Raw genomic sequence first — 24,286 nt, 5'->3', positions numbered from 1 at the left:
GCTAATTACCCATACACCTTTCTACCCACCACTTACCTACATAATCACCCATCGGCCTACCAACTACCTACCTACCTACCTCCCTCCCTCCCTACCTTCCTGCCTACCTTGCAACCTACCCATCCACCTGCCTACCCATCCATCCACCTACTCACTACCTACCTACCTTCACACCCCTCCATCCACCCACCACCTACCTTTCTACCTATACCCGCCTTCCTGCTACCAGCCTACATACCCACCTACCCACCATCTACCTACCTAACCACCCATTGGCCTACCACCTACCTACCTACCTACTTATCATCATCATGATCATATTTTTTATCAGTTAACTAATTATTAGTATTATTTAATTAACAATAGCTCACATAACTCAGTATAACAAAAGAAACCCTTCAAGTACTATTTTTATTTTTCTTGTCAAGATAAAATATATAAACACGTATGTAGCAAAACACACATATCCTCTCAGATCTCTGGTACATCCATTTAAACACCTCCACAACAGCAACAGAGAGAGAAATATTATAACAATATAGGCCACGTGTCAAAACTGTGCTGCCAGTTGCTCACTGAAAACTGTACGATCCCTTTAATGGTGCAAAGAGTCTGCATACAGAATGAACGTCCTTACACACGAGTGGGAGGGTTGTATGTTCGCTCCTCAAACATAACCACACATAACATTGTCTTGCTCATCTTACAGAGCATTGACATCCACTAACAGGCCTATTGTGTCACACAGAAGAGAAGCGAGACATCTATTATTAATGCAGTGGTGTTGATGTAGAATTTAAAAGGCATATGAGTAGGTTTACCCCACGTACTTTGAACCTGATTATATATAATATATAGGAGAGCATACACATGTGGTAGTACTACAGTGACGCGAGCTGCCAAATGTCAAAGGGAGCGCTAATGGGAACAAGATAGACACAAGACAGAGCTGTCGTTCATGTAGGTCATTCATGGTTCAGTTGATGCGCCCTCTCTTACACGTTTCAGAGACTGGCAGGGAGACAGGGTGGTTGAGGGAGACACAACATGATAATTGAGAAAAGATGAAAAAGTGATGACTATAATGGATTTATCTATTCAAGCCTCTTCTTAATTGTTAACAAACCATTTTTTGAAATTATTTATTCAAAGACCCCGCATATTCTACCATCCTTTATATAATTGGCAGAATAAAAGGCAGTAGAGTCTGACTCCTACTAAAATAGTATTTGGAAGCATTTCTTGAAACTCTGTATATCATATATTTAGTTTCTCTTTCCATTTAATGTTGTTTGGGAAATCAGGCAATGGCATGTTTATAGTCCTGGTGATACTGGTCGTAATTTGTAGATGGTCGATATGAGAGAAGATAAACTCTTGAGCATCATAAACAACAATCTTTCCAGTTGTAGTCCACAGCACTATTAGCCCTAGGTACACTGGTTATATTCTGAAGTCCAGTACACATAAAACATCAAAGTGATGTCATGTTGCCTACGTTTCTTTCTATGGAAAACCAAATAGAGACAGTTGGCATTAACTAACTTCCACAGCAGCTTCAAACAATCAATCTTTGCTTCTTACTTTACTTAACATCCTCTCTTGCCCGACCCAGCAGTTCACACCCTGATTAGGATGAGTGACTTGTGCTGAGATAATTATCATCCGATCTAATTGCAGCTAAGTTGACGCTTCACATGTGGTTCATTATTTGAAGTGAGAAGCGGACTCCGTGTCCCTGCATCCTCACTGACAGCTCCTGCCTGTCCATCTTCCCTCCGTGTTCCTCTCAGGGCTCAGAGCCAGGAGAGTGACTGTCTGTGTGTGGGAGGAAGGGGTGTGTACGTGTGTGTGTGTGTGTGTGTGTGTGTGTGTGTGCACGAGTGTGTGCATGCAAGGGCTTTGCATGTGTTGCTGTTAGTGTGTGTTTGCGATTTGTGAAACAGAGAGAACACGAGAGAGAGAGAGCAAATGCAGGCATTGGACATCAGTCATAGCTGACAAGTGGCGGATGGAGTGTTGACAGCTCATGACTCTGACGTGTTCATCTCCGCAGGAATGAAGCAAGTCTGAACTAGATGCTACAATTGGCTCCTAACGGGGTAAAAACAGAACAAAAACATAAGTAATAATAATGATGATGACGATGATGATGCAAAAGTTACACAATTTTGCAGCGAACCAGCGCTGCATCTCTCCAGGCAGTGCTCTAAAGTCATTAACTGTGTCATTCATGCATTGCTATCAGAGACTCAAACATCAGCTGACCAGCTACTAGACTACTAACATCCAATAATATTCATGCAGGTGTACAGAGCAGTTTTATACGCTGAAGAGCAGCACAGCATACACTGCAACACGTCTAACCCTCAGTGTAGCTGCCATTCAGTCATCATCATCAAACATGTATACTTAAAACAAGACTGTGCATGTTAGCATGCTAAGATAGATGCTAATTAGCACTCAACACAAAGTACAGCCGAGGCTTGCTAATGGGAATGTCTTCATTTTTGCAGGTATGATGACAGCACTACATGGAAAGTGAAAGGGTCACCAAAGTTATTAGAGATCATCCTGGGGGGAAAACTAATGCCATTACTATATATAACAGTTATCCATCCAAGTGTTATTGAGACATTTTACTCAAAACCACAAATGTCAACCTTATGGTGATGGCAGAAAGAAGCCAGGGGACGACTGAAGGAACCATAAATGTCTTATTCCATATGAAAGATGCTGAGTTATTTCACCGGACAAGTGTAAACTTTGACCTCTTAGTGGTTTTAGATGAAACAGCAGGGTTCACCAAAGCCATTAGGATTTATCCACAGGGGACTATGGATTTTTGTGCCAAGTTTCACAGCAATACATCCAATAATGGTTGAAATATTACAGTCTGGGCAAAAGTGGTGGATTGAATGACATTGCCATAGAGTCCTGCAGCTGCTGTGGTAAAAACTGGAATCTAACATTAAAGAATGGCACTAAACATACTCTAAATACAGTAAACAGCTCGTGTGTTCACTGTGAGCATTCTGTTTGGTGATTCACAGCATGGAGTCCTTGATTTTGCAATCAACCCAACCTGTCTTTTGCAGGTCCTTTCTCATGGCTTTTCTATGGGTGCTCTACTTTCCTCCCACAGCCCAAACACATGCAGATTAGCTGAACTGGAAACACTTGAGTGTAGGTGTAAATCTAAAGCCCATGTTACACTTCCTCTTCAAGCTGGAATTTCACAACCTTATGCCGCCTTGCAGTTCTACATAAAAGGTAGTAGTGTGGAATGGAAGGACAAAGTTGTCTCACCTCTGAGTGAGACAGAGGTAGTAACGAATCGAAAATGATGCCTGTATAGCTGTGTAACAGCTGACAGGACGGGATCATGAGCAGCATAGGTGTATGTCTTGACAACGTGTTATGCCTGCAACCCACTGTGGGAGATTTTAAAAGTAGCTGTTAGCAGTTAGCGGCTAACTCATAGAAAAAGAACAGCAGCCAAGAATGCCTGCAAATTGGGAAATCAATGTAGTCCGAGAGATCCTTAACCTCTGAGTAGAGGACAGAATAACAGAGAAGGAAAATGATTGTTGTTTCCATCTTATGCCTTTGTTATTGTTTAAAAAGAGCTGCTGACACGTGTATTTTATGTCACACTAGAGGCTGACACTGTTGTGTTAAATGTAACAACCAACATCCCACTTTTGATTCTGCAATGTCGGCATGCAATCTTAAATGAAACACTGCAGTGGCATGATGGCGGCGTCACTTGATTTTGTGTAAAAAAATCGGCATGAAGAGGGGACTTTGTAGCGGCCCTATAGCATGATCTCTGTGTAAAAATGTCTTAAGTCTGAATGCATTTTCACCTGTGATATCCTGGTGAGACACCCACAGTGTTCCCTGCCTCTCACAGAGTCCCACGCTGGGATATGCATCAGCCCCCTATAACCCAGGACAGTAAGGGCTGGTCTAGAAAAGGGATGGATTGATGGACTTTTTAAGGTTTACTCTCCTCTCTGTTCCTACTGTTTCCTTTTATTAACACATTCCTGCACTCTCTCTACAGTGCTGTCACAACGCATCCTCCACAGCCCTTCGTCTTCATTTACTTGACTCATACAGAAATGCATACCTACTTTAGCAACACCCCGTGCACAGAGCGTATGCCACACACACACAAGCTGGGAGGAGTTTTACCTGGATAGCTATATCTAACCACTTTCCAAGCTGACTGCTAAATAATGGCTGAATCTGGGAGGAAAACGAGAGATTTAGACAAAGACAACGACCCTGCAGGGTGCATTCACTACCAGCTCTGGTCAACAGTTGATCCTCCCTTTAAAAGAGCTCACATGATTACTACACTGCTCCTGCTAAAACCAAACTGCATCTGTAAGTGGGAGACCAGAAAAAATTCACACAGAATAACAAATTAACTGTTTTTAGTTCACTGTTTTTGCTTTAGTACAACAATAAAAAGGAAACTATAGAGTTCAGTAATAATGTGTTACATCATAGCAGCAGGGGCTATTGTGTGAGGTCTGAGCAGTGATCCGAGGGAGATCACAGGGATGTTTTTTTCCCCTCTTCCTCTCTAGCATGAACCACTATCTGGTATTACACACTGTTCTGACAGCATTGCTTTCTACGGGGTAGGTTGGGTCATTTTTGTGTGTCACAGATGCACCCAGTGATATTAATCCTGCCTGGATCAGCCATGTCTGGCTCTCTCTCTCACTCACACACACACACAACTCTGCAAATTACAGCAGCGTGCTGTTAACGATAATTTATGGTTTAATGTCTTTAATGAAATTAATGGTTATCAGATAATATAGGGCCTATTTTTTAAATTAGTATAACAACATTATGATATTGGTGATCATATGGATGCCAAAAGCTCATCTATTGTTCAGGGGGATAATCCCTGCCTGCATAAATTTATAAGGCACGACTGTAAAACCAGCCGAGGTCAAATAGAGCTTTATAAAACATCGTAGTGGGTAAACAACTGCAGGCCATCTTGTTACATTGTCAGGCGTATGCTGAATATGCTAACTAGCTAGTTACTGTGATAAGCCTCAAATACATGTGCCACCTCTGCATCTAGCAGTTTAGTGGCTAACAAGCAAACCATATTGTACCAGGCCGCGCTCGCCACCTTGCAAACAGCTGACACTGCTAACCCCCTGAGCCCATTTCTATAAACAGCATTAGAACCTCACCATCCATCACTTGCCACCAAATCAACTCCAGCTGGGTGTAATGTAAATGTAAATGAACTGAGTGGGCAGAGAGGAGAAGATGGAGGGAGAATGAAGGGAGAGCTCAGTGTTGCTAGATGGATGAGAAAGGCTGGTTTCCTTTTTGCCTTCATCTCGCCCCAGTGGAAAGGTTTCCTCCAGCCGTTTCTCCTCCTGTCCCCTCAATGCATTTCTTCCTCCCTATTATTCTGTTTTTACTTCCCCTCTCCTCCATTTCTGCCTCCATTTATTTCATCCTCACCTTTTGCACTTTACTCAAACCCCACATTTCCGCCTCCGTCTCCTGCATTGCTTATATGATGCTCGTACAATACTTTGTATTAAGTTTTTCTTCCATCTCCCTTTGTCCCCAAATCCTGAGTCACACCGCCTGGAGAGAGAAAGCAAGGGAGTCCACCTGTCATCAGTAGATCTGTGTCTTTTTCAGAAACACATATCCAGACAGACAACCCACCAGTTTGCCAGGCTCGTCACAGAAAGTCTCTGTGAGACAGCTGTCAGGAGTGTCCAGAAGTCAGGGAGAAAAAGAAAGAAACAGTACAAGAGAGAACAGGTTGAGAGTGATGAAGGACATTTCTGCTAAAACAATTATTTGACTGACAGGAAACTAATCGACAAGGATTTTGATGAACATTGAAGTCGTTCTCACAGGAGGATGCCAAATATTTTCTGGGTACAGCTTGTGGAAATGTGAGGAATTGCTGCTTTTATCTGTGTCATGTTTGAAAAACAATTTGAAGATGTTACCATGGGCTTTTTTAAAAATATACAATCCAGCATTTTATACGTAGAAAGATTAACAGATTTATTAAAAGACTGGGGGGAAACATGGCGGGACAGAGATATATAGTGAAACATGTTGACAGAATAATAAATACTGGGTTCTTACTGAAGCTACAGATACCGTCTAGACAAACACGGACAAACACATGCTCCATGCCAGGCCCCAAAAGAGAAATGATGTAACCATCTGCCTCAAGGACAGAGCTGAAAGTACCAACATGTTTTTGTGTGTGTGTGTGATTGAGGTGTGTTTTCCATCAAGGTGAAAGCGACCTTCTGGAAAGCTTCCTATTTCCTCTGGAAACCTCCTATGTGGTAACATAATAAGCAATGTGCGGTTTAACGGCTCTGATTTCCTGGAAAATAGCCTCCCACATCTTTAGACCAACATTACCGAGGCCTCCAATTGCTGTTACTTAGCATAATAAGATACAGTACAATGGCAGCATCCCCAAAACAAACACAACACAGGAAATAATTTTTCTCTAAGCTTAACATTCTAAATCCTCCCAAACTGTAATGTTTCCAAAATAAAACCATCTTCCACTGACACTAAAGTCTCCGTCTCGACTGTCTCCACTGTGCTTCTTTGTTCTATTTCCTCCAGCGCTGTCAGCTCAAAGGCCTCCACCAGAAAAGCCAGCTCCACACAGCCTCCCAGAGAGAAGCTGGCAACAATCTTTGAAGCTAAAAATAACCGCGGCAAAATGCAGCGAGCTCGGGATAATCAGAACCCACGCCCAAGTGCAGGGCCGCTCGCTCGCAGGGCCGCCTGCTAAACTGCTGAGTGGCGAAAGGACCAGGATACAATCACATTGGGATCAATATCTCTTACATGTCTTACAGGGCAGAGGATGGCTGAGGTGGCTCGTATAATGCGCGCGTGAAAAATGTGCCACCAGACGCTGACACACCCACATACAAAGAGGCATTACTAACCGAGAGGGAGGATCTCTTGCTGGTGCTGATGTCAAAATTAATGTCCAGGAAAACGGATTTGTTAGATTAGCTTGAGGTGCTCTTTAGTCAGGCCCTCAATTCAAAAGATCATTTACACAAACAGTAGTGTTAAAACACTTACGCTACTGAGTCACTGGAAAACATATTCAAATCCTTCAATCACAGGGTAGCTTTGGTGTTTTGAACCTGGACCTGATGTTTTTGTTTCTCAGTGACTAATGGGAACAACAATTTTTGAAATTGGTCTCTCTATTGAGCAACAGGGCTGTAGCCCATAGCTGCAGATCAGCCTGCTATGTAACCACTCAGGACAATAGCAAACCGTCATGTACGTCCATCAAACGTGCTTGTTTTGCCACTGACAGGCTAAAAATATTGTTACAAGTGTCTGACAGCATCATGGAAAGTATCCTTACAGAGAGCCCCAAAATCACTATCGCCAAACACACCAGACTTCATTTAAATGAACAGTACTTAGTGTGTATAGATCCAGTATATTTTCACATCTAAGTGAGTAAGAGGGTTATTTCAACCAAACCACAGTTGGTGATTGCTGAAAGCATAGAAAGACAAACTTCTGTTAACGGTGATAAAATTTCTAGTGTGGTTGCTCTGGCACAGACAGCATTGTTGATGGTCTACAGTCCTTTATGATGCTCTTCCTTTGACGCATTTATGATGTAATAGCCAGTTGTGTTTGCTGCCTCCAGTGTTAAATACAGTTTTTAAACAAAACTCTGGCACCTGTATTATTAAAATGCTTTTGCCATTGTCACCAGTAACCACCACTGTCGGGAAATCAACCAGGGAGGAAATCTGGGTCCATGTCCCGTTGTTCCGATATGTGCTTATACTAGGCTATACTGTATTTGTGTACCATAGAGGATCAGCAATGCAACAAAAGTAGGCTACTGGTCGAGATACAAGTGTCATAGAGAGGAGAGAATGAAACACCATAACCTCCTGTTATTAGCTCTGTGGTTGGAGTTGTGTGGGTAGCTCTCTGCGGTGCTGAACGGCTCCCGGCGGGCGTATTTCTACCTTGATGGTGCGCCGCGACCGGCTCTGGATCAGCTGGGAAAAGCTTGAGGCGGAGCAGGCTCACAGCTTATGTGTTTGCCACTTTCCTTTTCACATTAACCCACACCATGATCTTTTCCTGACCCTAACCAAGTGGTTTTTGTGCCTAAACCTAACCAGACCTTAACCACAGGGCATCATGATGATTTCGGAACAACGGGACTTTGGAACAATGGGTTTAATATGGTCGGAACAATGGGTTGTCGGACCAATGGGCTGTCGGAATAATGGGCTGTTGGACCAATGGGCAGATCCCGGAAATCTTGGGGATAATAACTTTTGAATAAATCTACCAAATTGTACCAAAATAAAAGCATACCTTGCGCAGAATGGCCCAATTCAGAGTGTTATGTTTTCATTTATTGTGGGTTATTATTACTGATGCATTAACTCCATTTTAATGGTGTTTCGGTTGTTGGGGAGCTAATTTTAACAGTTTTATATACAATTGGTATTTTTTCTTTTATGAACTTATCACAATGCGTGTAAAGTCTACTATCTAAAGTCCTATATTTCCCTCTGAAAACTGTTAAAATAGAAGTACATAAACACTTCAATACTGTACTTGAGTAAAGTATTTAAAGGTTCCCATGTAAGCTTCTTGTTGAGGTAGGCCAATCTGGATGTGTGTACATGTTAGTGCATGTGTATCCCACTGGCGAGCTCATCACCGCTGCTTGGCATTGTGCTTATAAGTCGGTTACCACTGATATCATGACTGCGTCCTCACAGAAGCGAAGCACCAACCCTCCTGGCTATCACCATACCTTTCTTAGCACTGTTGCCATTGTTCAGCGATGCTCATGAAGTTTGCACCGTTAGCTACTAGCCGCCAGCTCAGCCACCTCCATGTTGAGAACCATGTGCAGACAATGTATGTCTACTGAAATTTGCATTGAGCCCATTTAAGTTAATGTACTTATGTTAGGTTCTACCACAACACAGCACCACTGTCTGTGCTGGCTGAATGGGTTCAAAGGAAGTTACTGCAGCCACTGAACAAGGGATGTTAACTTCACTTTTATTCGTTTGTTGAATTGACTAAAAAAATGCAAATGCTCCCATTGTTGGAAAGGATAACTAACTTTTGAGAGTTCTCTTGTATACAACCACTCTGAATGACACTCCTGGGTCCAGTCAACATCAGCAGCAGGGGGAGGACCGGTAATATGAATCAGACAGGCTGACCTTGAGAGACAGGCAATGAGAGACATGAAAAGAGAGAGGGATGGTAGAGAAGGAAAAAAAAATTCAATCATACAGCTCAGCCATTGAAAAAAAAAATCACATTGGAGCAGAACTGGAACAGGCCTGAATTGTTGGGCTCCCTGCTAGCTCTGTGTACACTGGGGTTAAATAACCACTGTCTAAGCATTTTATCTTCACTAATAGCATTGTTTACTGCCAGGTGCCAGGAGCATAATAAGCAGAAGGCAGGGGGAGAGGCTTTTCTTCAGACCAATGCATCAGTGGTGAATATTTTATGCTCCAAAAAACTAGGAGAGGTCAAACTGTGTCAGTTGGCCCATATGAACTAAATATGATGTCTGCATATGTCAGCTGACACATTGTGCATGGTATAATACATGATCTGCTTTTCTAAAGGATTTTGAGAGAACCAAAATTTAATTTACAATGGAGAATGGTAACTTCATGCTAATGGAGTCTTTTAAAGTGACCAAAGACTTTTGAAATATTTATTTACATTTGAGGCATTGCCTTTAAAGTTGCAAGCTATCCTACATGTACAGTAGTGTGCACATTCTTGCTACAGACCCAAAGTCTACCATATGACTGTTTTCTTATCTTGGACCTACAACCTGCAGGTCTGGTTAGTTTAGGTAGCTAAGGGTGCTTTCACACCTGCCCTGGTTGGTTCAGTTCAATCAAACTCAAGTTTGTTTGACCCCTACGTGTGGTTCGTTTGGGCAGGTGTGAACACACCAAAACAACCGGACCGAGACCTTCTTGAAGAGGTGGTCTCAGTCCGGTTCCAAAGGAACTCTGGTGACGTTTGTTTGTGGTGAGAACGTGTTCCGACCTGGATGTGAAGCAACTGCAGTCACATGACACATTGTTTGGGTTAAACATGAGCATGTTACAGTCCTGGAGGATTATTAATGTGCACCTCCTCCTGTACTGCCTTAATATGCACATTCAGCACATCCAATGCATCAGAACATTGTTTTCTAGTTGGAGCCGCGCCTCGTTTTCAAACTGTATGGTTTGACTAAAATGAACAATGACAGCAATATAGTCCACGATGAGCAGTGCTAAAATCAACCTGCGTAGTTGTCCCTCCATTGTGACATTAGAAAGTGTCACATTTATCTTGCAAGTGTACTCTTCTTCAACGTTTGCTTTACTTCCTGGATTTTTCCCACATGGAAATTCTGACCAATCAAGAGCAGCTTTCTCACACAAGGCATTTGATCTGGTCCTCTTGTAAATGCTGCCGTGAGAACACGAACCAACTCTAGGCAATTATACAACTTTGGAACAACATGAGTCCCTGATTCAGACCAAAGCAAGACAACTCTAGGGCTGAGAGCACCCTAAAACTACTTGGTTATGATAGGACAGGATTGTGGTTTTGGTCACAATGAACCACTGTTAACTGAAAGAAATGGAACAACAGTCTCTGGTGTCAAAGTCAGACACTTTTGTCATGGTGTTTTAACATTGCACCATGACTTCCATCTTTCCTCCTGACTGTGCCATCATTGGCATGACACAAGTCACTTGTCAGGAAGATGCAGTCATTTTCAGCATTTTAATACATTTTCTTATGCATCCACAGTTCAGCTGGGTAGTCGGAGTTTCCTGCCCCTATTTGTCACGACCCATGCTCCTCCTCTGAAACAAGCTGCAACACTAGCTGTTGGCTATGGTTGAACTCATAACAGTCTGGTATTTATTTGCTTACTTGTGTTAAATGGTTTGCAGCTGTAGGCCAGCTGACAGATTTAATAAGAGAGAGAAAGCCAAAGGTGGGCTGTGAGAGGAGGGGGCTGTAGATTATTGCCTCTTTGGAAACCTTTCTTATTTAATAACCCACAAAAATCAATACGTGTTTCGAATATGCTCCCTGATGTATCATAAAATTTAGAAACAAAATATTAGGTTTGAGGCCTAATTTACATCCTGTGTTATGAAATCTTTCTGGGTAAAGACAAGAGATTTATGGATTAGTTGCTGCTCACTCACTCAGTCTCAAAACGGGTGATTCAACTTGAGTTTAAAGAAAACCTCCATATCAAATATATGTGCACAACACAGAGAGTGTCTGTCTATTCATAATATTCTTACACCCCACGAGACGATGAATGTATGCCTGACAGCTGCCTGTTAAATGCCAAGTAAGTTATGAAATTAATCTTTGAAAAGGTTAAGTCAGAGCAGATAATAAGGGTTTGGCATGTAACCAAGTGATGATGTCATGAGTTGGGCTGAGGCGTATTTACAGGTTTCTCCAGCTGTCACAATACCCTGTGCTGTTAATATAAGTGCCCTTGCTGTTTTAGTAAGCCATCTGAAGGTTCAGCCAAAGCAGTCTTTATTGTCTCAACAAGAACCTCATTTCCCATGAGCAGCCACAGACGAACACCTCAGAGAACGGGGACACTGGAGCAGTTAGCTAGCAGGTGGCAGCCTCCTCCTGAGAGCCGGCGCAGGGCAGGTGAATCCCAGAAAAGGAATTAACTCCTCTTACATCTCGTCAGCCGCCACCTTCTCCGCCACTGGCTGCAATGAAATGGAGCAAGCCTCATCTAATCAAGGCAGCTTAAACCTGAATTCATTATTAAAAGCCCCTCTGAAGTTAGCAGCAGCATTTAACCACTTTGTACTTCATCATCATCTGGACCGGGCTGATAGATGTGCCGGGGCGGGGAGGGAGAACAGCAGAGAAAATGAGAGAAGAGAGGCAGATGGAGAATTTCAACCTTGGCAGTCGTGAAGCAATTTTCCAAAAAGTCTCAAAAAATAACACCTTTCGACTTTCTTTTCAACCTCCGAAAACAATCTCACCCAGCGTGGGGAACGAAGACACCCTGAACACCTTCATTCACTGAAGGAATATGCATGCACCGGGAATTGCTCAGCGTGGGATAATTCGTCAAAGGGCCATCTTCAATTATTTACACTTTCCGCTACATATTGAACATGTTTCTCTTTTGCACCATTAATATTTCATCACTCTTCCCCCTGCAAGACATTTCATCAGAATGAATCAAAGTGACGTTAAACTTTATTCTCACAGCATCTTTTCCAAATTGAACCTCTAATCGGGACGGCATGACTGCTTTTGATGCATTCGGGTAGTGGACCACAGCAGCAACAACTGCATCGAAGACACACTGAAGTGTAATGTAAATTACAAATATGCCTTGATGTTGTCGGAACAACTCGTGTGATTGGTTTTAAGTTATCTTGGCACTGAAATGAAGTGGAACATGAGGAATGGGAATGTGTGGGAATTTATCATTTACATGAATGGAAAAGCAACCGCGAGGTTCCCAGACATTTTGATTACAAGACCCTTGGGATGGGTATGCATTACAGGCCAAGTTGTGTTTGAAATTCATTCAAGAGCCCTATAACTGTGCATCATGGTTTACTACAGAATTTATGAACTAGAGAAGAATACACTGTAAAAAAATGTAAGTCACAACAACTAATTTTAGTTTATGATGAAAGTCTTAAAAGCGAGGATTGATCCAAGTTTAACACAATTTGATTAAACATAACTTTATTTAAGAAAAGGCAACATACAAGCACAGAATTAACCCAGAATTAAAATTAAGTAAAATAAAATAAAACAAAATTAATTATATTAAATTAAATTACATTAAAGTAAAAAAAATAAAATAAATGAAGGCTCTGACTTTTGGAGCCCCTGAATTCTGAATTATTTTACCACTCTGCAGAATTTCTCAACAACTTTTAGGTAAAATTCAACTTTAAAGGTGGACATTTTTAAAGCTAGGCTGGGCAAAAATCTGTCCTACAACACCTTCACCAGACGACCGTGGGCATATGTACATGTGCTTCATACAGTAACCCAGTGTTCCATTCACTCAGCCCCTTCTTGTCCTGCTCTCTCTTTCTCTGTGTATCAAACCACAAATTAGACAAGAATTAGCCTCACAGTCACTTGACCTTGGTCCTCGTCGCTGTGGACTTCTTTTGGAGGAGAACTGGCAGCAGCTTGGGAGCTTGTAGGCTCAAATTCAGCCAATCTGTCTTATCTGTGTAACAGCAGCAACAGAAAGTTTTCTAAGCCGGTGGAGAGTTGGTACTGTCTGCTCCCCTGTAGCTGGGGTTTGCGCTGCCTAGATTTGGGGTGCTGCAGCTACTGACTGGTGGTCCATCTCCAGAGCTGCTGCTTGCTCTCCTCCTGACGAAGTGGTCTGTAGCGACATGGAATGAGGCAGTGGCCACACTACACGACAGTAGTTAACAGTGGCTACATAATTGTTAACATGAAGCTGCAGCTGTGAGCCACTGGTTAGCAGAAACTATTACCAGGTTTTTTTTTAACTTAGTCTCTGAAATGCTTCACTGATACTGGCGTGTTTTATTTCATTTACTGCCAGACTCTCTTTTTGATAAGTCCATCCTCCTTTTCTGGGTTGCTTTGCGGTGTTAGCAGGTCTTATCAATGCTGGAATAGTAACTTTCCCCACATCTGCATTTGTAGAACAGCCAATAGGAACGTCCTATCTCTTAAATGACCTGTGATTGGCCAAAGTCTCCCACCATGGGCTAGATTTTCTAAAACCTGACAACAGAGCAAAAAAGAAGTGCAGAAGAGTAGTATTCTCTCAGTCCACTTACATTACAACATGCTCAAAGTCTATTCTGGGATTTATGGCCAGTGGCATAAAAATGAAAATGCCTACCGCAGCGTTAAGTGACTCTGATCAACAGTCATGCATTATTTCAAGATCCTGCCTTAATGTGAATTCAATAATCATGAATATGTATGCAGGTTCAGTGACCCCTCTTTCACTTATGCTATCAAGTGTTGCAATTTAGATATGACATATTTCAGTCATCATTTCTTCCACATATTGCTTCCTCCCAAAAGCTGTAATTTTGTCCTAAAAAGCTCTTTCAGCTGCAAGGAAGCAATCAGACTTCAAGGATGGTGCTGATTTCAGCTCTCATTCACACAAGAGGTCACAGCTGGGTCACACACATTGGACACGTATAGACACACATAAAGATGTATGCTGCTGTGGACACGAGTGTGCACATGTGTGCAAGTGTGTGCGTGGACGGCGTGCACACACGCACACATGCATACATAGAAAAAGCCCATAGGGAACTTGTTACTAAGCAGCTCACAGAGAACTAATCCAAGTGCAAAGATTGTGAACTCTACAATCTTGTTTAAAACCTAAAATCTGGTTTAAAGCCTAAAATCTCTCCCTATGAGATGATTAGTGCAACACAACCGTGTACACTGATGCCCTCAGTGTTGGCCAGCCGTGATGAAAGCCAAAGTGATTTTTTTTTTTGTGTGTGGTAGATGAACTGAAATGACAAAACTAAGAATATACAGATGTGTTTTTAAGACAATTTTCCAATGAAACAGACGTAGAAGCAACTGATGGAGACTCATCAATTATTAGGGGGTTGATAATAACTTCAATAATAATTTATATCTATGCTTTTGCTATGGATATATGTCCATTGGTTCAAAACTTCTTGAGCACAATTGTGCCTGTATCAGATTACACAACATATATGCTTTCTAGATGGTCAAGTTGGGTGATCATGGCCATGACCTAGCTAGTAGACATGTTTGACTTCACACTGAAACCATCCAAACACACAGTGCCCAGACAACATGTGCATGTCGGGATTATGTCGGTAGTAAACAGGTTGAAAAATGGGTCCTATGTGGGATTTTCCATGGGTGCAATATGGGGGTCTTATCTGGAGCCCTCTTGGGTAAAATCAGCCATGTGGGCAATCAGCATGGGGCCATTATAGAACCTGTGGGCAATACCATACAGGGCCCATTCTCCAGCCCATTTACAACCCATATGGGCCCCAAATAGAAATATTGGCTGGGTAGCTTACATGTGTACAGCCAATCACCTTGTGCTAATGCGATGAGATAGAAGGGGCTGAGACACACAGACAATGATGGCGTTCAAAGTGTCACAGAGTGGGTCATGTGTATTATCAAACTAGCCAAGAGAAGGCCTAGTTTGTAGGGGTGTAAATCACAAGTTTCATCGCGAAACGATATATCGATTCTTCGGACAATAATACAATATTTGCTGATGGCACAAAGTCTGCTACGAGACTGTTTCGACTTGATTCAGTTGAGGGGCATGCAATCAATACGAGACAATATCAGATTTCTCGGCTGCTTTCAGCTTTCTGCCTGTCAGTGGGCAGCTAGCACGTGTTTGAATGTTTAGGAAGAAGGTGTGCTTGGACGGAAATGATAACACAAATGTGCCATGGGAATTTCCAAAATAAAGGCATATCTTTAGGAGACCCTGTGTCCTCATATGAGGACATCATTTTGGGTTTACTTGACCCTATACTTATACTTATTTTACTTAACTTACCCACTGACTGACCCATTGTCTTCGTTCATGGACACTTTTTTGTACCATCTAGTGGTAGACCACAATACACTAATCCAAGTAGAAACAAAATGGCAGCCATCTTCGCCAAGCCAGTCTGCAGCCGATCCCAACACAAAATTAGACAAAGTCCAAAACCTGATCACATTTAATGGTTGGAACTAGTTTATTTATGATTAATGATGTTTGTAGATTGATATGGCAACATTTTTAGCAACAGTAGCAAGCTAAGACAGCAGACAGTAATCATTTGAAGACACTGGGACTTAATTATCATTGACAATGTTAAGTTTTTATATTTATCCATTCCTACTGATCCCAAATAGCTAGAGGAAATTAAGAATGCATATCAAACAAAAGTTTGGGCCTGGATCATATGTATCTATGTTTTAACTTTGCATTGATAATATTGGATCACTGATCACTGGTAAACCGATCCAGACTGATGAATCATTACATCCCGACTTGTTTGATAAAGTATAGGAGCCTCCTAAGGCTTGTAAGACATGCAAATTGTTGAACCAGTGCTTTTTATTCCAGATGCCCAGTGACTGTTGGATCAGGCTATTTTGCTGATCTCAGCCCCCAGTCATCCTGGCTTTCAGCAGATTTTTAGCCATATACTGATCATAAAGAATAACATCCTCGTAAAGAGTTTTGGCTGATGCAAAGAAGTCATTTTTTCCCCGAAGAGTTGAGAAAAGTTTATCCCTGTAATACAAAACTTGTCTTGGTGGAAACTGTGTGTTAGACTGTCAGTGCAGTTGTCAGTATGAGAGTTTATACTTCACCTGATACATTTCTTCTTTTGTGTTTTTTAAAGCATGAAAGTGCATGACTCAGAATGATATGCCATAGACTTTAAGAAAAGATCAGAACATCCTAACGCTATGCTGTTGTCAAAAAATCAGCAATCTGCACCATTTTATTGTGTGATTGTGTCATTAATGCACGCATAAAGCACATCCTCATACCTTGTTTAAGTACCAATGAGAGATACTGAAACACAGCTACGAGAAAATTGTCCCCTAAACATGTCACCTTGGCATCATACCATGAAAAACATCCCACCACAGACCATCTATCAGAGCAATCCTTCAGCAGTCAGGCTGCTTGTAAGCCCATGTAGAGTTTGTATGACTGATAGGTGGGCTAATGTAATTCTGTTGCTTCCACCGTCATGGTGATGGCCTGTTAATCTGGATTTAGGTTTCATGGCCACTGTCTGACTGAAACCTAATCCCAGTGAGTGGCTCAGCATGGAGACAAAGACCCCAGACTGCAGCCGAACATCTTCTGAAGCACGGACCTAAAAATCATGTGTTAATCTATAATTATGAACCAGAATCTAGCGGCCATGTCAGTTTCTTTAAATTGTTCCTCTGTTATTATTCGTAACATATCATATGACAATTAGTGCCTTTATAATTGAAATAAATACAATGTCATTTCTATGGTGCATCATCTCCTGTGCAGCAGTTTACAAGGAGTTCAAGTCTTAAATTATGTGAACGCTCATGAACCTTGAGACAGAAATATTTCCAATCCTCTCTCTCAATTTCTCATTCATTATTCATTTATATTCCAGTTTATATGTAGCACTACTGCATTAATGATCATTACTTGTAATGTTCAGAGGGGTGACGAATAAGGGCACGGATCCGTTTTTCAGTTCACTTGATCCAACTGACATTATCGCTGATGCATCACCTGACATTCTGCCCTGCAGTGCAGGGGTCACTTGGCTCCCTATAATGGTATCATCTTTCCCAGATCTTGGCTTCATTCTGCAGCACAGAGCACGGGGAGATTTCATGAGGTCCAACCGATTTAGATACGTCAATCATGTTTTCCAAGTGACATTTGCTAGCAGTAAGACGTCTCAACTATCATATCATCCTATAGTTGTCAGATCTTGACTTTTTGACAGTTAGACAAGCTAGAATGTCACCAAATACCACGAAGGCTAAACTACACCAGGGGTTCTAGGGGGTAAAAGTGCTATTCATTTTCTGCATAGGAAAAAAAGAGCTGACTAGCAGTTGCAGCACTTCCAGTGCTTGGATGGCAATGAAGAGGTTGAGTCATCGGGACAAAAGGTTATAAACTGTGTTAGGGGATATTTACAACTTACAATAGCCCAAAACACTTAGCCAACAGCTCACTCCACTTCTGAACTCTGTAAACTGGAGCAGAACAGTGAGAAGCCCAATGTGAGATATAATCTATGTCTATCTGTATTTTGTGACCCACAGAGACAGGGACAGCATCAATAAGAGCACACAGATGGCCTACTATACTTAAATTAATAGAATTTTCTCCATTTCTGAGCACAAGCCAACACAGGCAATTCAGTAATACCGCATAACACATTCACACATTATGGATAGTTAATGTGAAAATGATGGCCTTTTCAAATCAAACCAGCATGTGGGTGGTAGAATAGAGGGGGTGGGAGGGTGAAGGGTGTTTGGGATTATCGAACGACTCGGCAGTTCTGTAGCGGCAGAACTTTCTCAGGCGAGCCGGAAAAGGAGTGACATTTTCCCTTGGATATCTATCAGCGAGGCTTAATGGTTTTCATGAGCATTTGCAGGAGAAATTACATTCTTTTTTTTAATGGTTAATTAATAAAAGAAAGGATGATGATGAATGGCCCCCATTTTTCCTCCTGGTAATGAAATGATACAAAATTTTTCCCCTATGTTTCTAATTATCTGTGGGAGCATTCCCTGGTCTCTGGTGTAATCGGGGGACGTTTTCATTATCACGGACACAAAGGAGCGGCCGCACCTTTGCAGTCAAGCAGACGAGCCACAGCAGGTGGAGTGGGTTGATTTAGTTTATCAATGATTTAATACATGACTGCCATCATGTAATTATGAATAATTGAATAAATGGCAACCTTCATGTAAATTACACACTACACCAGGCTATATGATGAGTATAGCAACAACTCTCAAGCTTTAATGCCACTACAGAACCATTTATGTCAGTGCAAATGAATCCATGACATGCAGCATGTATCATAATTGGTCCAGACCTTAACATTAAGTGGTATAATACCATGACACTGTGAATATAAAATTACCTGAAAGTACAAGAGTAAACTGACAGTACATGAGATGCCTGCGCCACCTGTTTTCATCAAATGCTGCTGACTTGCTGAGCCTTTTTTTGCATCTGCAGACATAGGAAAGAGCATGAGGTCACATTGTTAAAAATATAACCTGTCTGTCTGTGTGGGCCCAGGCCTGGATCAGACACGGACATCACAAGCGGAGCAAAGTCCGGCACATAACGTGACACCATTTTGAGAGCAGAGAGATTTATCATGGTGGAAGATGTGTGTACCTACCCAGTGTGTGTGTGTGTGTAATTGATCGCTGCAAGAAAATGCCTGTAGCACCAATCAATAGCATGTGTGCATAGCATGACTCGAGTCAAGGACAGAGATGGCGAAAACACAAGCAGAAGAGTCAGCATTCATTAACGGATGAATAAGAGCATTTTTCTTTTCAAGTCAGTCCAGATACAACAAATAATCAGTTTATTTGGGCCTCAGTCAGCTTGTTAGTGTCACAACATTATAAGCATCAAATGGGTTCAGAGGTTTCCAGGAGCAAAACAACACCTCATTATTCCAACTTTGAAGCTTTGAGTTTGCAGCAAGTAAATAAAACAAGTTAGTGCACATATACCAGTGTATGTCTACATGCTGATGTCAAAGTTATTGTTCTTATTATTCTCTGATGCCTCCTCATCACAGAAATATCACCTAAATGACACTGCACTCGTTATACTCCACATTGTATTTTTATAAATACATGATTGATGTTGAAATTTGATCTAATGCTAACATTACTCATATAACACCAACTGCCATATATACATTTTCTGATTAAAGTTGCAATCTTGAAGTTCTCTGTTTCTCTTTGGTGACACATACGGCAATAAACAGTAATTGCAATGTGTTTGTTTGCAGACTAAGCTTTGAAACCAGAATTTATTTATATCAGCTCATTTTATGAGCCTTGCAGCTGGCGAGATGAAAGGGTTAGCACAGCATAGATAGTGTGTGTATCTATGTTTCGGTGTGTGAGGGTAGATTACTAATTACTGTGCGCAGCTTGTGATTTTTCCTTGGAATGTCGCCACAGAAACCCAGTTCATAATATTGCAAATGCAAGGACCTTCATCAGTGGGCATAGGCTCAGCCATCGAGTTACATTTGGTGATAGATTCAGGCCAAAGTTGTAGCCCACTGTATGTACTCATTCTATGTTGCTGAAGACAATCCCACAGTGCTGCACGTGATGCGCCAATGAAACAGCTCAAGCACAGCAGAAAGATTGATTATTGTGTCCTGCAAGAGTTCACATAGCCTTTCCTGTACCCATCAATGCTATCGATTACGTTTCTGCAATTCTAGCCTCCATGAGTGTGAAATATACATGTTAGCTGCAAGCCAAATGGTCTTGAGGAAACATGTAAAATTTCAACATTGTCAGCACTAAACTCAAATATCAGCGCTGATGAGAAAAAGCCAACCAACAGACAAACCAATGACACTCTTCAGCCAGTAAAATGGCAACACACCTGTGGAATACCAACCGAGCCAAGCCACGAAGTTCTCAAACACAAAAGATGGTTGTACGTCTCCATTGATATTTCAAACCACAAAACAAAACTGCTCTTTAAATTCTGAGTGTGCAAGAACACAAAGCAAGCGTCACTGACGCAAGTGACTCACGTGTTTTGCGGTGGCCGTGTGTACGCGTGGTGAGCGTGGTGGAGACCGTCTCAGTAGTAGTATGCTCCAGCGTCCACATCTGCGTAGAGTCATGGAGTACAGTTGGATTGGACGGTGAGGGGCTAGAAGTTGCGGCTCCAATTACGAAGGTTGTCCGTGGTGCTGCAGTGGTTGTAGTAAAACCTGAAGGTCCACGTCCATTACGATTTACAGGATTCCGAGGGGTTACCTGGCTACCCGAGGCTCCTCCACCTCTAGGGTTTATAGTCGTGGTGGTAGCGGTGGAACGAGTTCTACCTTTCGCAACAGTTACAGTTCTAGGTGTAGGGTTCCCGCCATCAACTGTAGGGGTAGTTGTGGTGGTAGTATCAGGACTTTTGGGAATCCCGCTTGGCTTGGAGAGGAAGATAGGATCCTGGCCTATTCGATTAGCATCCACCAGATCTGTTGGCACATAATCCCGCACTGTACCAACGACAATCCATTTCAACAGCATCAGGCTCAATCCAAGGCCAATGAAACCGATAAGTAAGGGGACCACACACAGCCATGTCTGCTGGCGAGGCCAAACTGCACAGCGAAGGGGACCCTGCTCCTGGGCCTGGCCCTCGCCACGGCCCCCTGAAGCCCCCGAACCCTCAGGTTCCTCCAGGATCACCGCCCCGGAAACAGCTGCCCCAGAACACTCGCTCATCCTTCCCTGCCGTCCGTTATGGCTCATTGAGGGTTAACCCTGTGATAAGCATCGGTAGCACATGGCAGAAAGGTTCCCAACAATGCCGGATAACGAGAAGAGACAACGGGAAAGGTGGAGAGATGGATACAAAAAGACTTCACGGGAATCGGACGCTCAATAACACGTACACAAATATGTAATCCAAGGATAGAGAGAAGGGGAGGGGTGCAGGAGGTACATGCAGACACGCAACCACAAACACACAAGCACACACACTCACACACAGAGACACCCAGTGAGAAATGGGAGAGCTGGCGTAGACGGATAATCGTCCGATTAGTCCGTGTTTAGTCCTGCCCAACTCCCGATGTCCAACTGAAGTCACAGTGAACTTCAAGAACGTTCACAGTAGGGTAAACCAGGGGAGGAGAAGAAGAAGAAGAAGATGCTTCTAAGAGGGAGAAAGAGGAACGGGAGGGAGAGATGGGTGGGAAGGAACAGCTTTACATCTGTGCATGTGAGGAATCTGTGGCATCAGTGCTCGGATGTCACTGCAGCAAAAATCCACAGCTATTTCCACTGAACATGCAAATATGTCCCCTCCAAGCACGATCCACGACGGGACAGTATTGTCTAATCAGGGGAGTGAAACTTGCAGGGTGGGTCTTGTTACCTCCCCACCCTGTGCAGGACCAAAAAAATGAAAGATGTTTCTCAATGCAGCCTGTTCCAAAAGCTTTAGCCGAGTCAGCGTCCCTCAGCTCCCAAAATCTGTCTCTTTCGTTACTGAAAGAGAGCGAGAGATCTGTCGTTTATGCCTGTGTCGAACACTCTCCTTGGATTATCCGCTATCTTTGCGCGTGTTGCTTTTTCAACTAGCCTTTCCTTTACTGAGGATATTTTTATTTTTCACTCTTTGGATCCAAACCCACTTTATGGTGTGCTCTAAATTCCAGTGAGACTGAAAAAAGCAGTAGAATCCAATTAGTGTTCCTGATCCAGTCAAAAAGCAACACTTCAGATGAGGACTGAGAGAGGGAGAGGGTAAAAAAAAAGAAAAGAATGAGGGGTGTTGTCGCGCAGTGGTATCACAGGGCGGATAAATCTGCAACTGCGACGCGTGATCCTGCTCCTTCTCCAGCCGGCTGTGGATCAGATTTCCCCAAGCTGTCCGCTCAGCGCCCTGCTGTCTCAGTACACTGTCCGTTAATACTGCAGCAAGCGCACAGAAAGCCTCTTCTCATCTATTTGCAGGGAACATTCCGCCACAGACAGATAAAATGAGAGAGGAAAAGGACGAAAGGCAGGGAGTGGATGAAAATGATTGAAACAGAAAGAGTAGAAAGCAAGAGACAAGCAGAAACACAAACAGGAGGCTACAATGTTTAAAAATATCCCCCTGATTCTCTCTTCTCTCTCTCTGAGTGGTGTTTTCTCCTCAGTCCCTGAAAGCCCGTGCTCTTTCGAATCAGCTTGTGATTTGTTGGTCGGGTTGCTGGGATCCTCTGCTCGTCCTTCCCCTCCAGGATGCTTTCTTGGAGATGATTAGAAATGTGCACCCCGCGCTGGGATGAGAACTTGCAACCGCAGCAGCAAAGGCTCCCTAACCCCCTGTGGGGTTGGCAACATCCGACGATGCAGCTGTCTTTACCTGTGGCAATTGTTATGCAGACGCACATACAGCTGCCTCCCTGAGCTGCCGCCACCGAGAGACAGAGAACGAATGAGAAGGGGGGGAAAAAAACGCAGGCACAGACAGAGCGGAGTGTGCACAGTGGCAGAGCAAGGGAGGAGAGAAAGAGAGACAGGGAGGGAGGAGGAGGAGAGAAAGAGGCTGCACCTGCTAGATGCACCAGCACTGGGAAGCTTGCCCACCTCCGTTAGCAGGGAGGGGAGTGAGTAAAGATGCAGAATGCATACAGAAAACTAGGGGGAAAAAAGGGAGAAGAGGAGTGGAGGTGTGTGTACAGATAAAGATAATGAGAGTGGGTGGGGGGAGAGGGAGAGAGAGCTCTGCAGCGGCAGATGAGGCAGTTACCAGCGAGAAGCACGAGTCCCAGACGGATCAGAGCAAAGGCACAATGCAGGAGCCGTCACTCACGCGGCCCCGCCCACTGTATGGCATCACCGAGGGGACTGGGAATAAAGGAGGAAGGAGGGATGGATTATCAGACCAAAGACAAAATTTAAGAGTATTTAATGCCGTGTTTAGTATTCACCTCAATACGCTGGAACTTGGTCAGAATCGCAAGGCCATAAAAAATGCATGTATATGTGTCAAACTGCCTTTGATTTAACTGTAATCCTCTGCTCTTTCCAAATATAGCTTTATACTTAGGGTTTTTTAATATAGCACATAAAACCTTCTTTATTTTGTTCTTGAGACCCTCGTATTAAACTACTACAATCTTGCGTTTTGGTTCTACTATACTTGTATGAATAGTTCCCTTATATGAGATATATGTTGCATTTTTGCAATATTGCATTGCAATTTCTTTCTATGTAATAAATAATTTCTACAGTAGAACCTTCTTTCTGTCTTTCGTCCTTGTTTTCTTTTTGGTCTATTAATGTATTACATGTGTTCGTAGCTTCCTCATATTGATATCTGTCATACTGATGTATCTAATGGGATTTTAATGCATTTACACTGGAACATGTTGGGTCGAATCACATGGATTGACGCCTTTTAACCACACATCATTAGTGTTGTTCATTGACTCTCTTGTCAATTAAGAAAATGACAACACATTGCTCACACTTCCACTTGCTCATTTATTTTATTTTATTTTATTTTTCAAATAAATACCAAGAAGTTTTCAACTTGGTCTGGAAATGATGAATCTCATGCTGTTCCAGCAATGGTGAGAGGTCTGACTGAACCCATTATAATTCTGCAAAAATTAAATAAATAAATAAATAAAAATGTGTAGGATTGTTTGTATTTGTTTAAACCGGGGGTCAGCAAGCTTTACTACCAGAGGAGCCATTTTGAGTCCATGAAAATAATTAAATCTGTTCAGAGCCACAAAATATATTTGAGCCTTATACTAGAGGTAACACTGGCTTATTAATTCTGGATTTGTTTATCAATATTACTAACAGATCTAATCATTAATATGTTTTACCATTAGGTGGCTTCTCTGCTGTGATGGCA

The 24,286-nt window shown here is 42.5% G+C and overlaps 1 protein-coding gene across 1 annotated transcript in view; it reads right to left on the bottom strand.

Moving 5' to 3' along the window:
• The window catches only part of nrg3a (neuregulin 3a), a 536,209-nt gene extending 513,365 nt beyond the window's left edge, over positions 1 to 22,844 (bottom strand). Inside the window, exon 1 of the mRNA XM_033642364.2 lies at positions 20,454 to 22,844. Coding sequence (XP_033498255.2) covers positions 20,454 to 21,174 — 721 coding nt within the window. The 5' untranslated portion in view covers positions 21,175 to 22,844. The remainder of the gene's footprint in view (positions 1 to 20,453) is intronic.
• Between the last annotated feature and the right edge of the window lie 1,442 nt (positions 22,845 to 24,286).

The sequence above is a fragment of the Epinephelus lanceolatus genome, chromosome 17, assembly GCF_041903045.1.
Source record: "Epinephelus lanceolatus isolate andai-2023 chromosome 17, ASM4190304v1, whole genome shotgun sequence".
NCBI lineage: Eukaryota > Metazoa > Chordata > Actinopteri > Perciformes > Serranidae > Epinephelus > Epinephelus lanceolatus.
The sequence above is the reverse complement of the archived record's forward strand: the minus strand, read 5'-3'. Positions and strand labels throughout refer to the sequence as shown.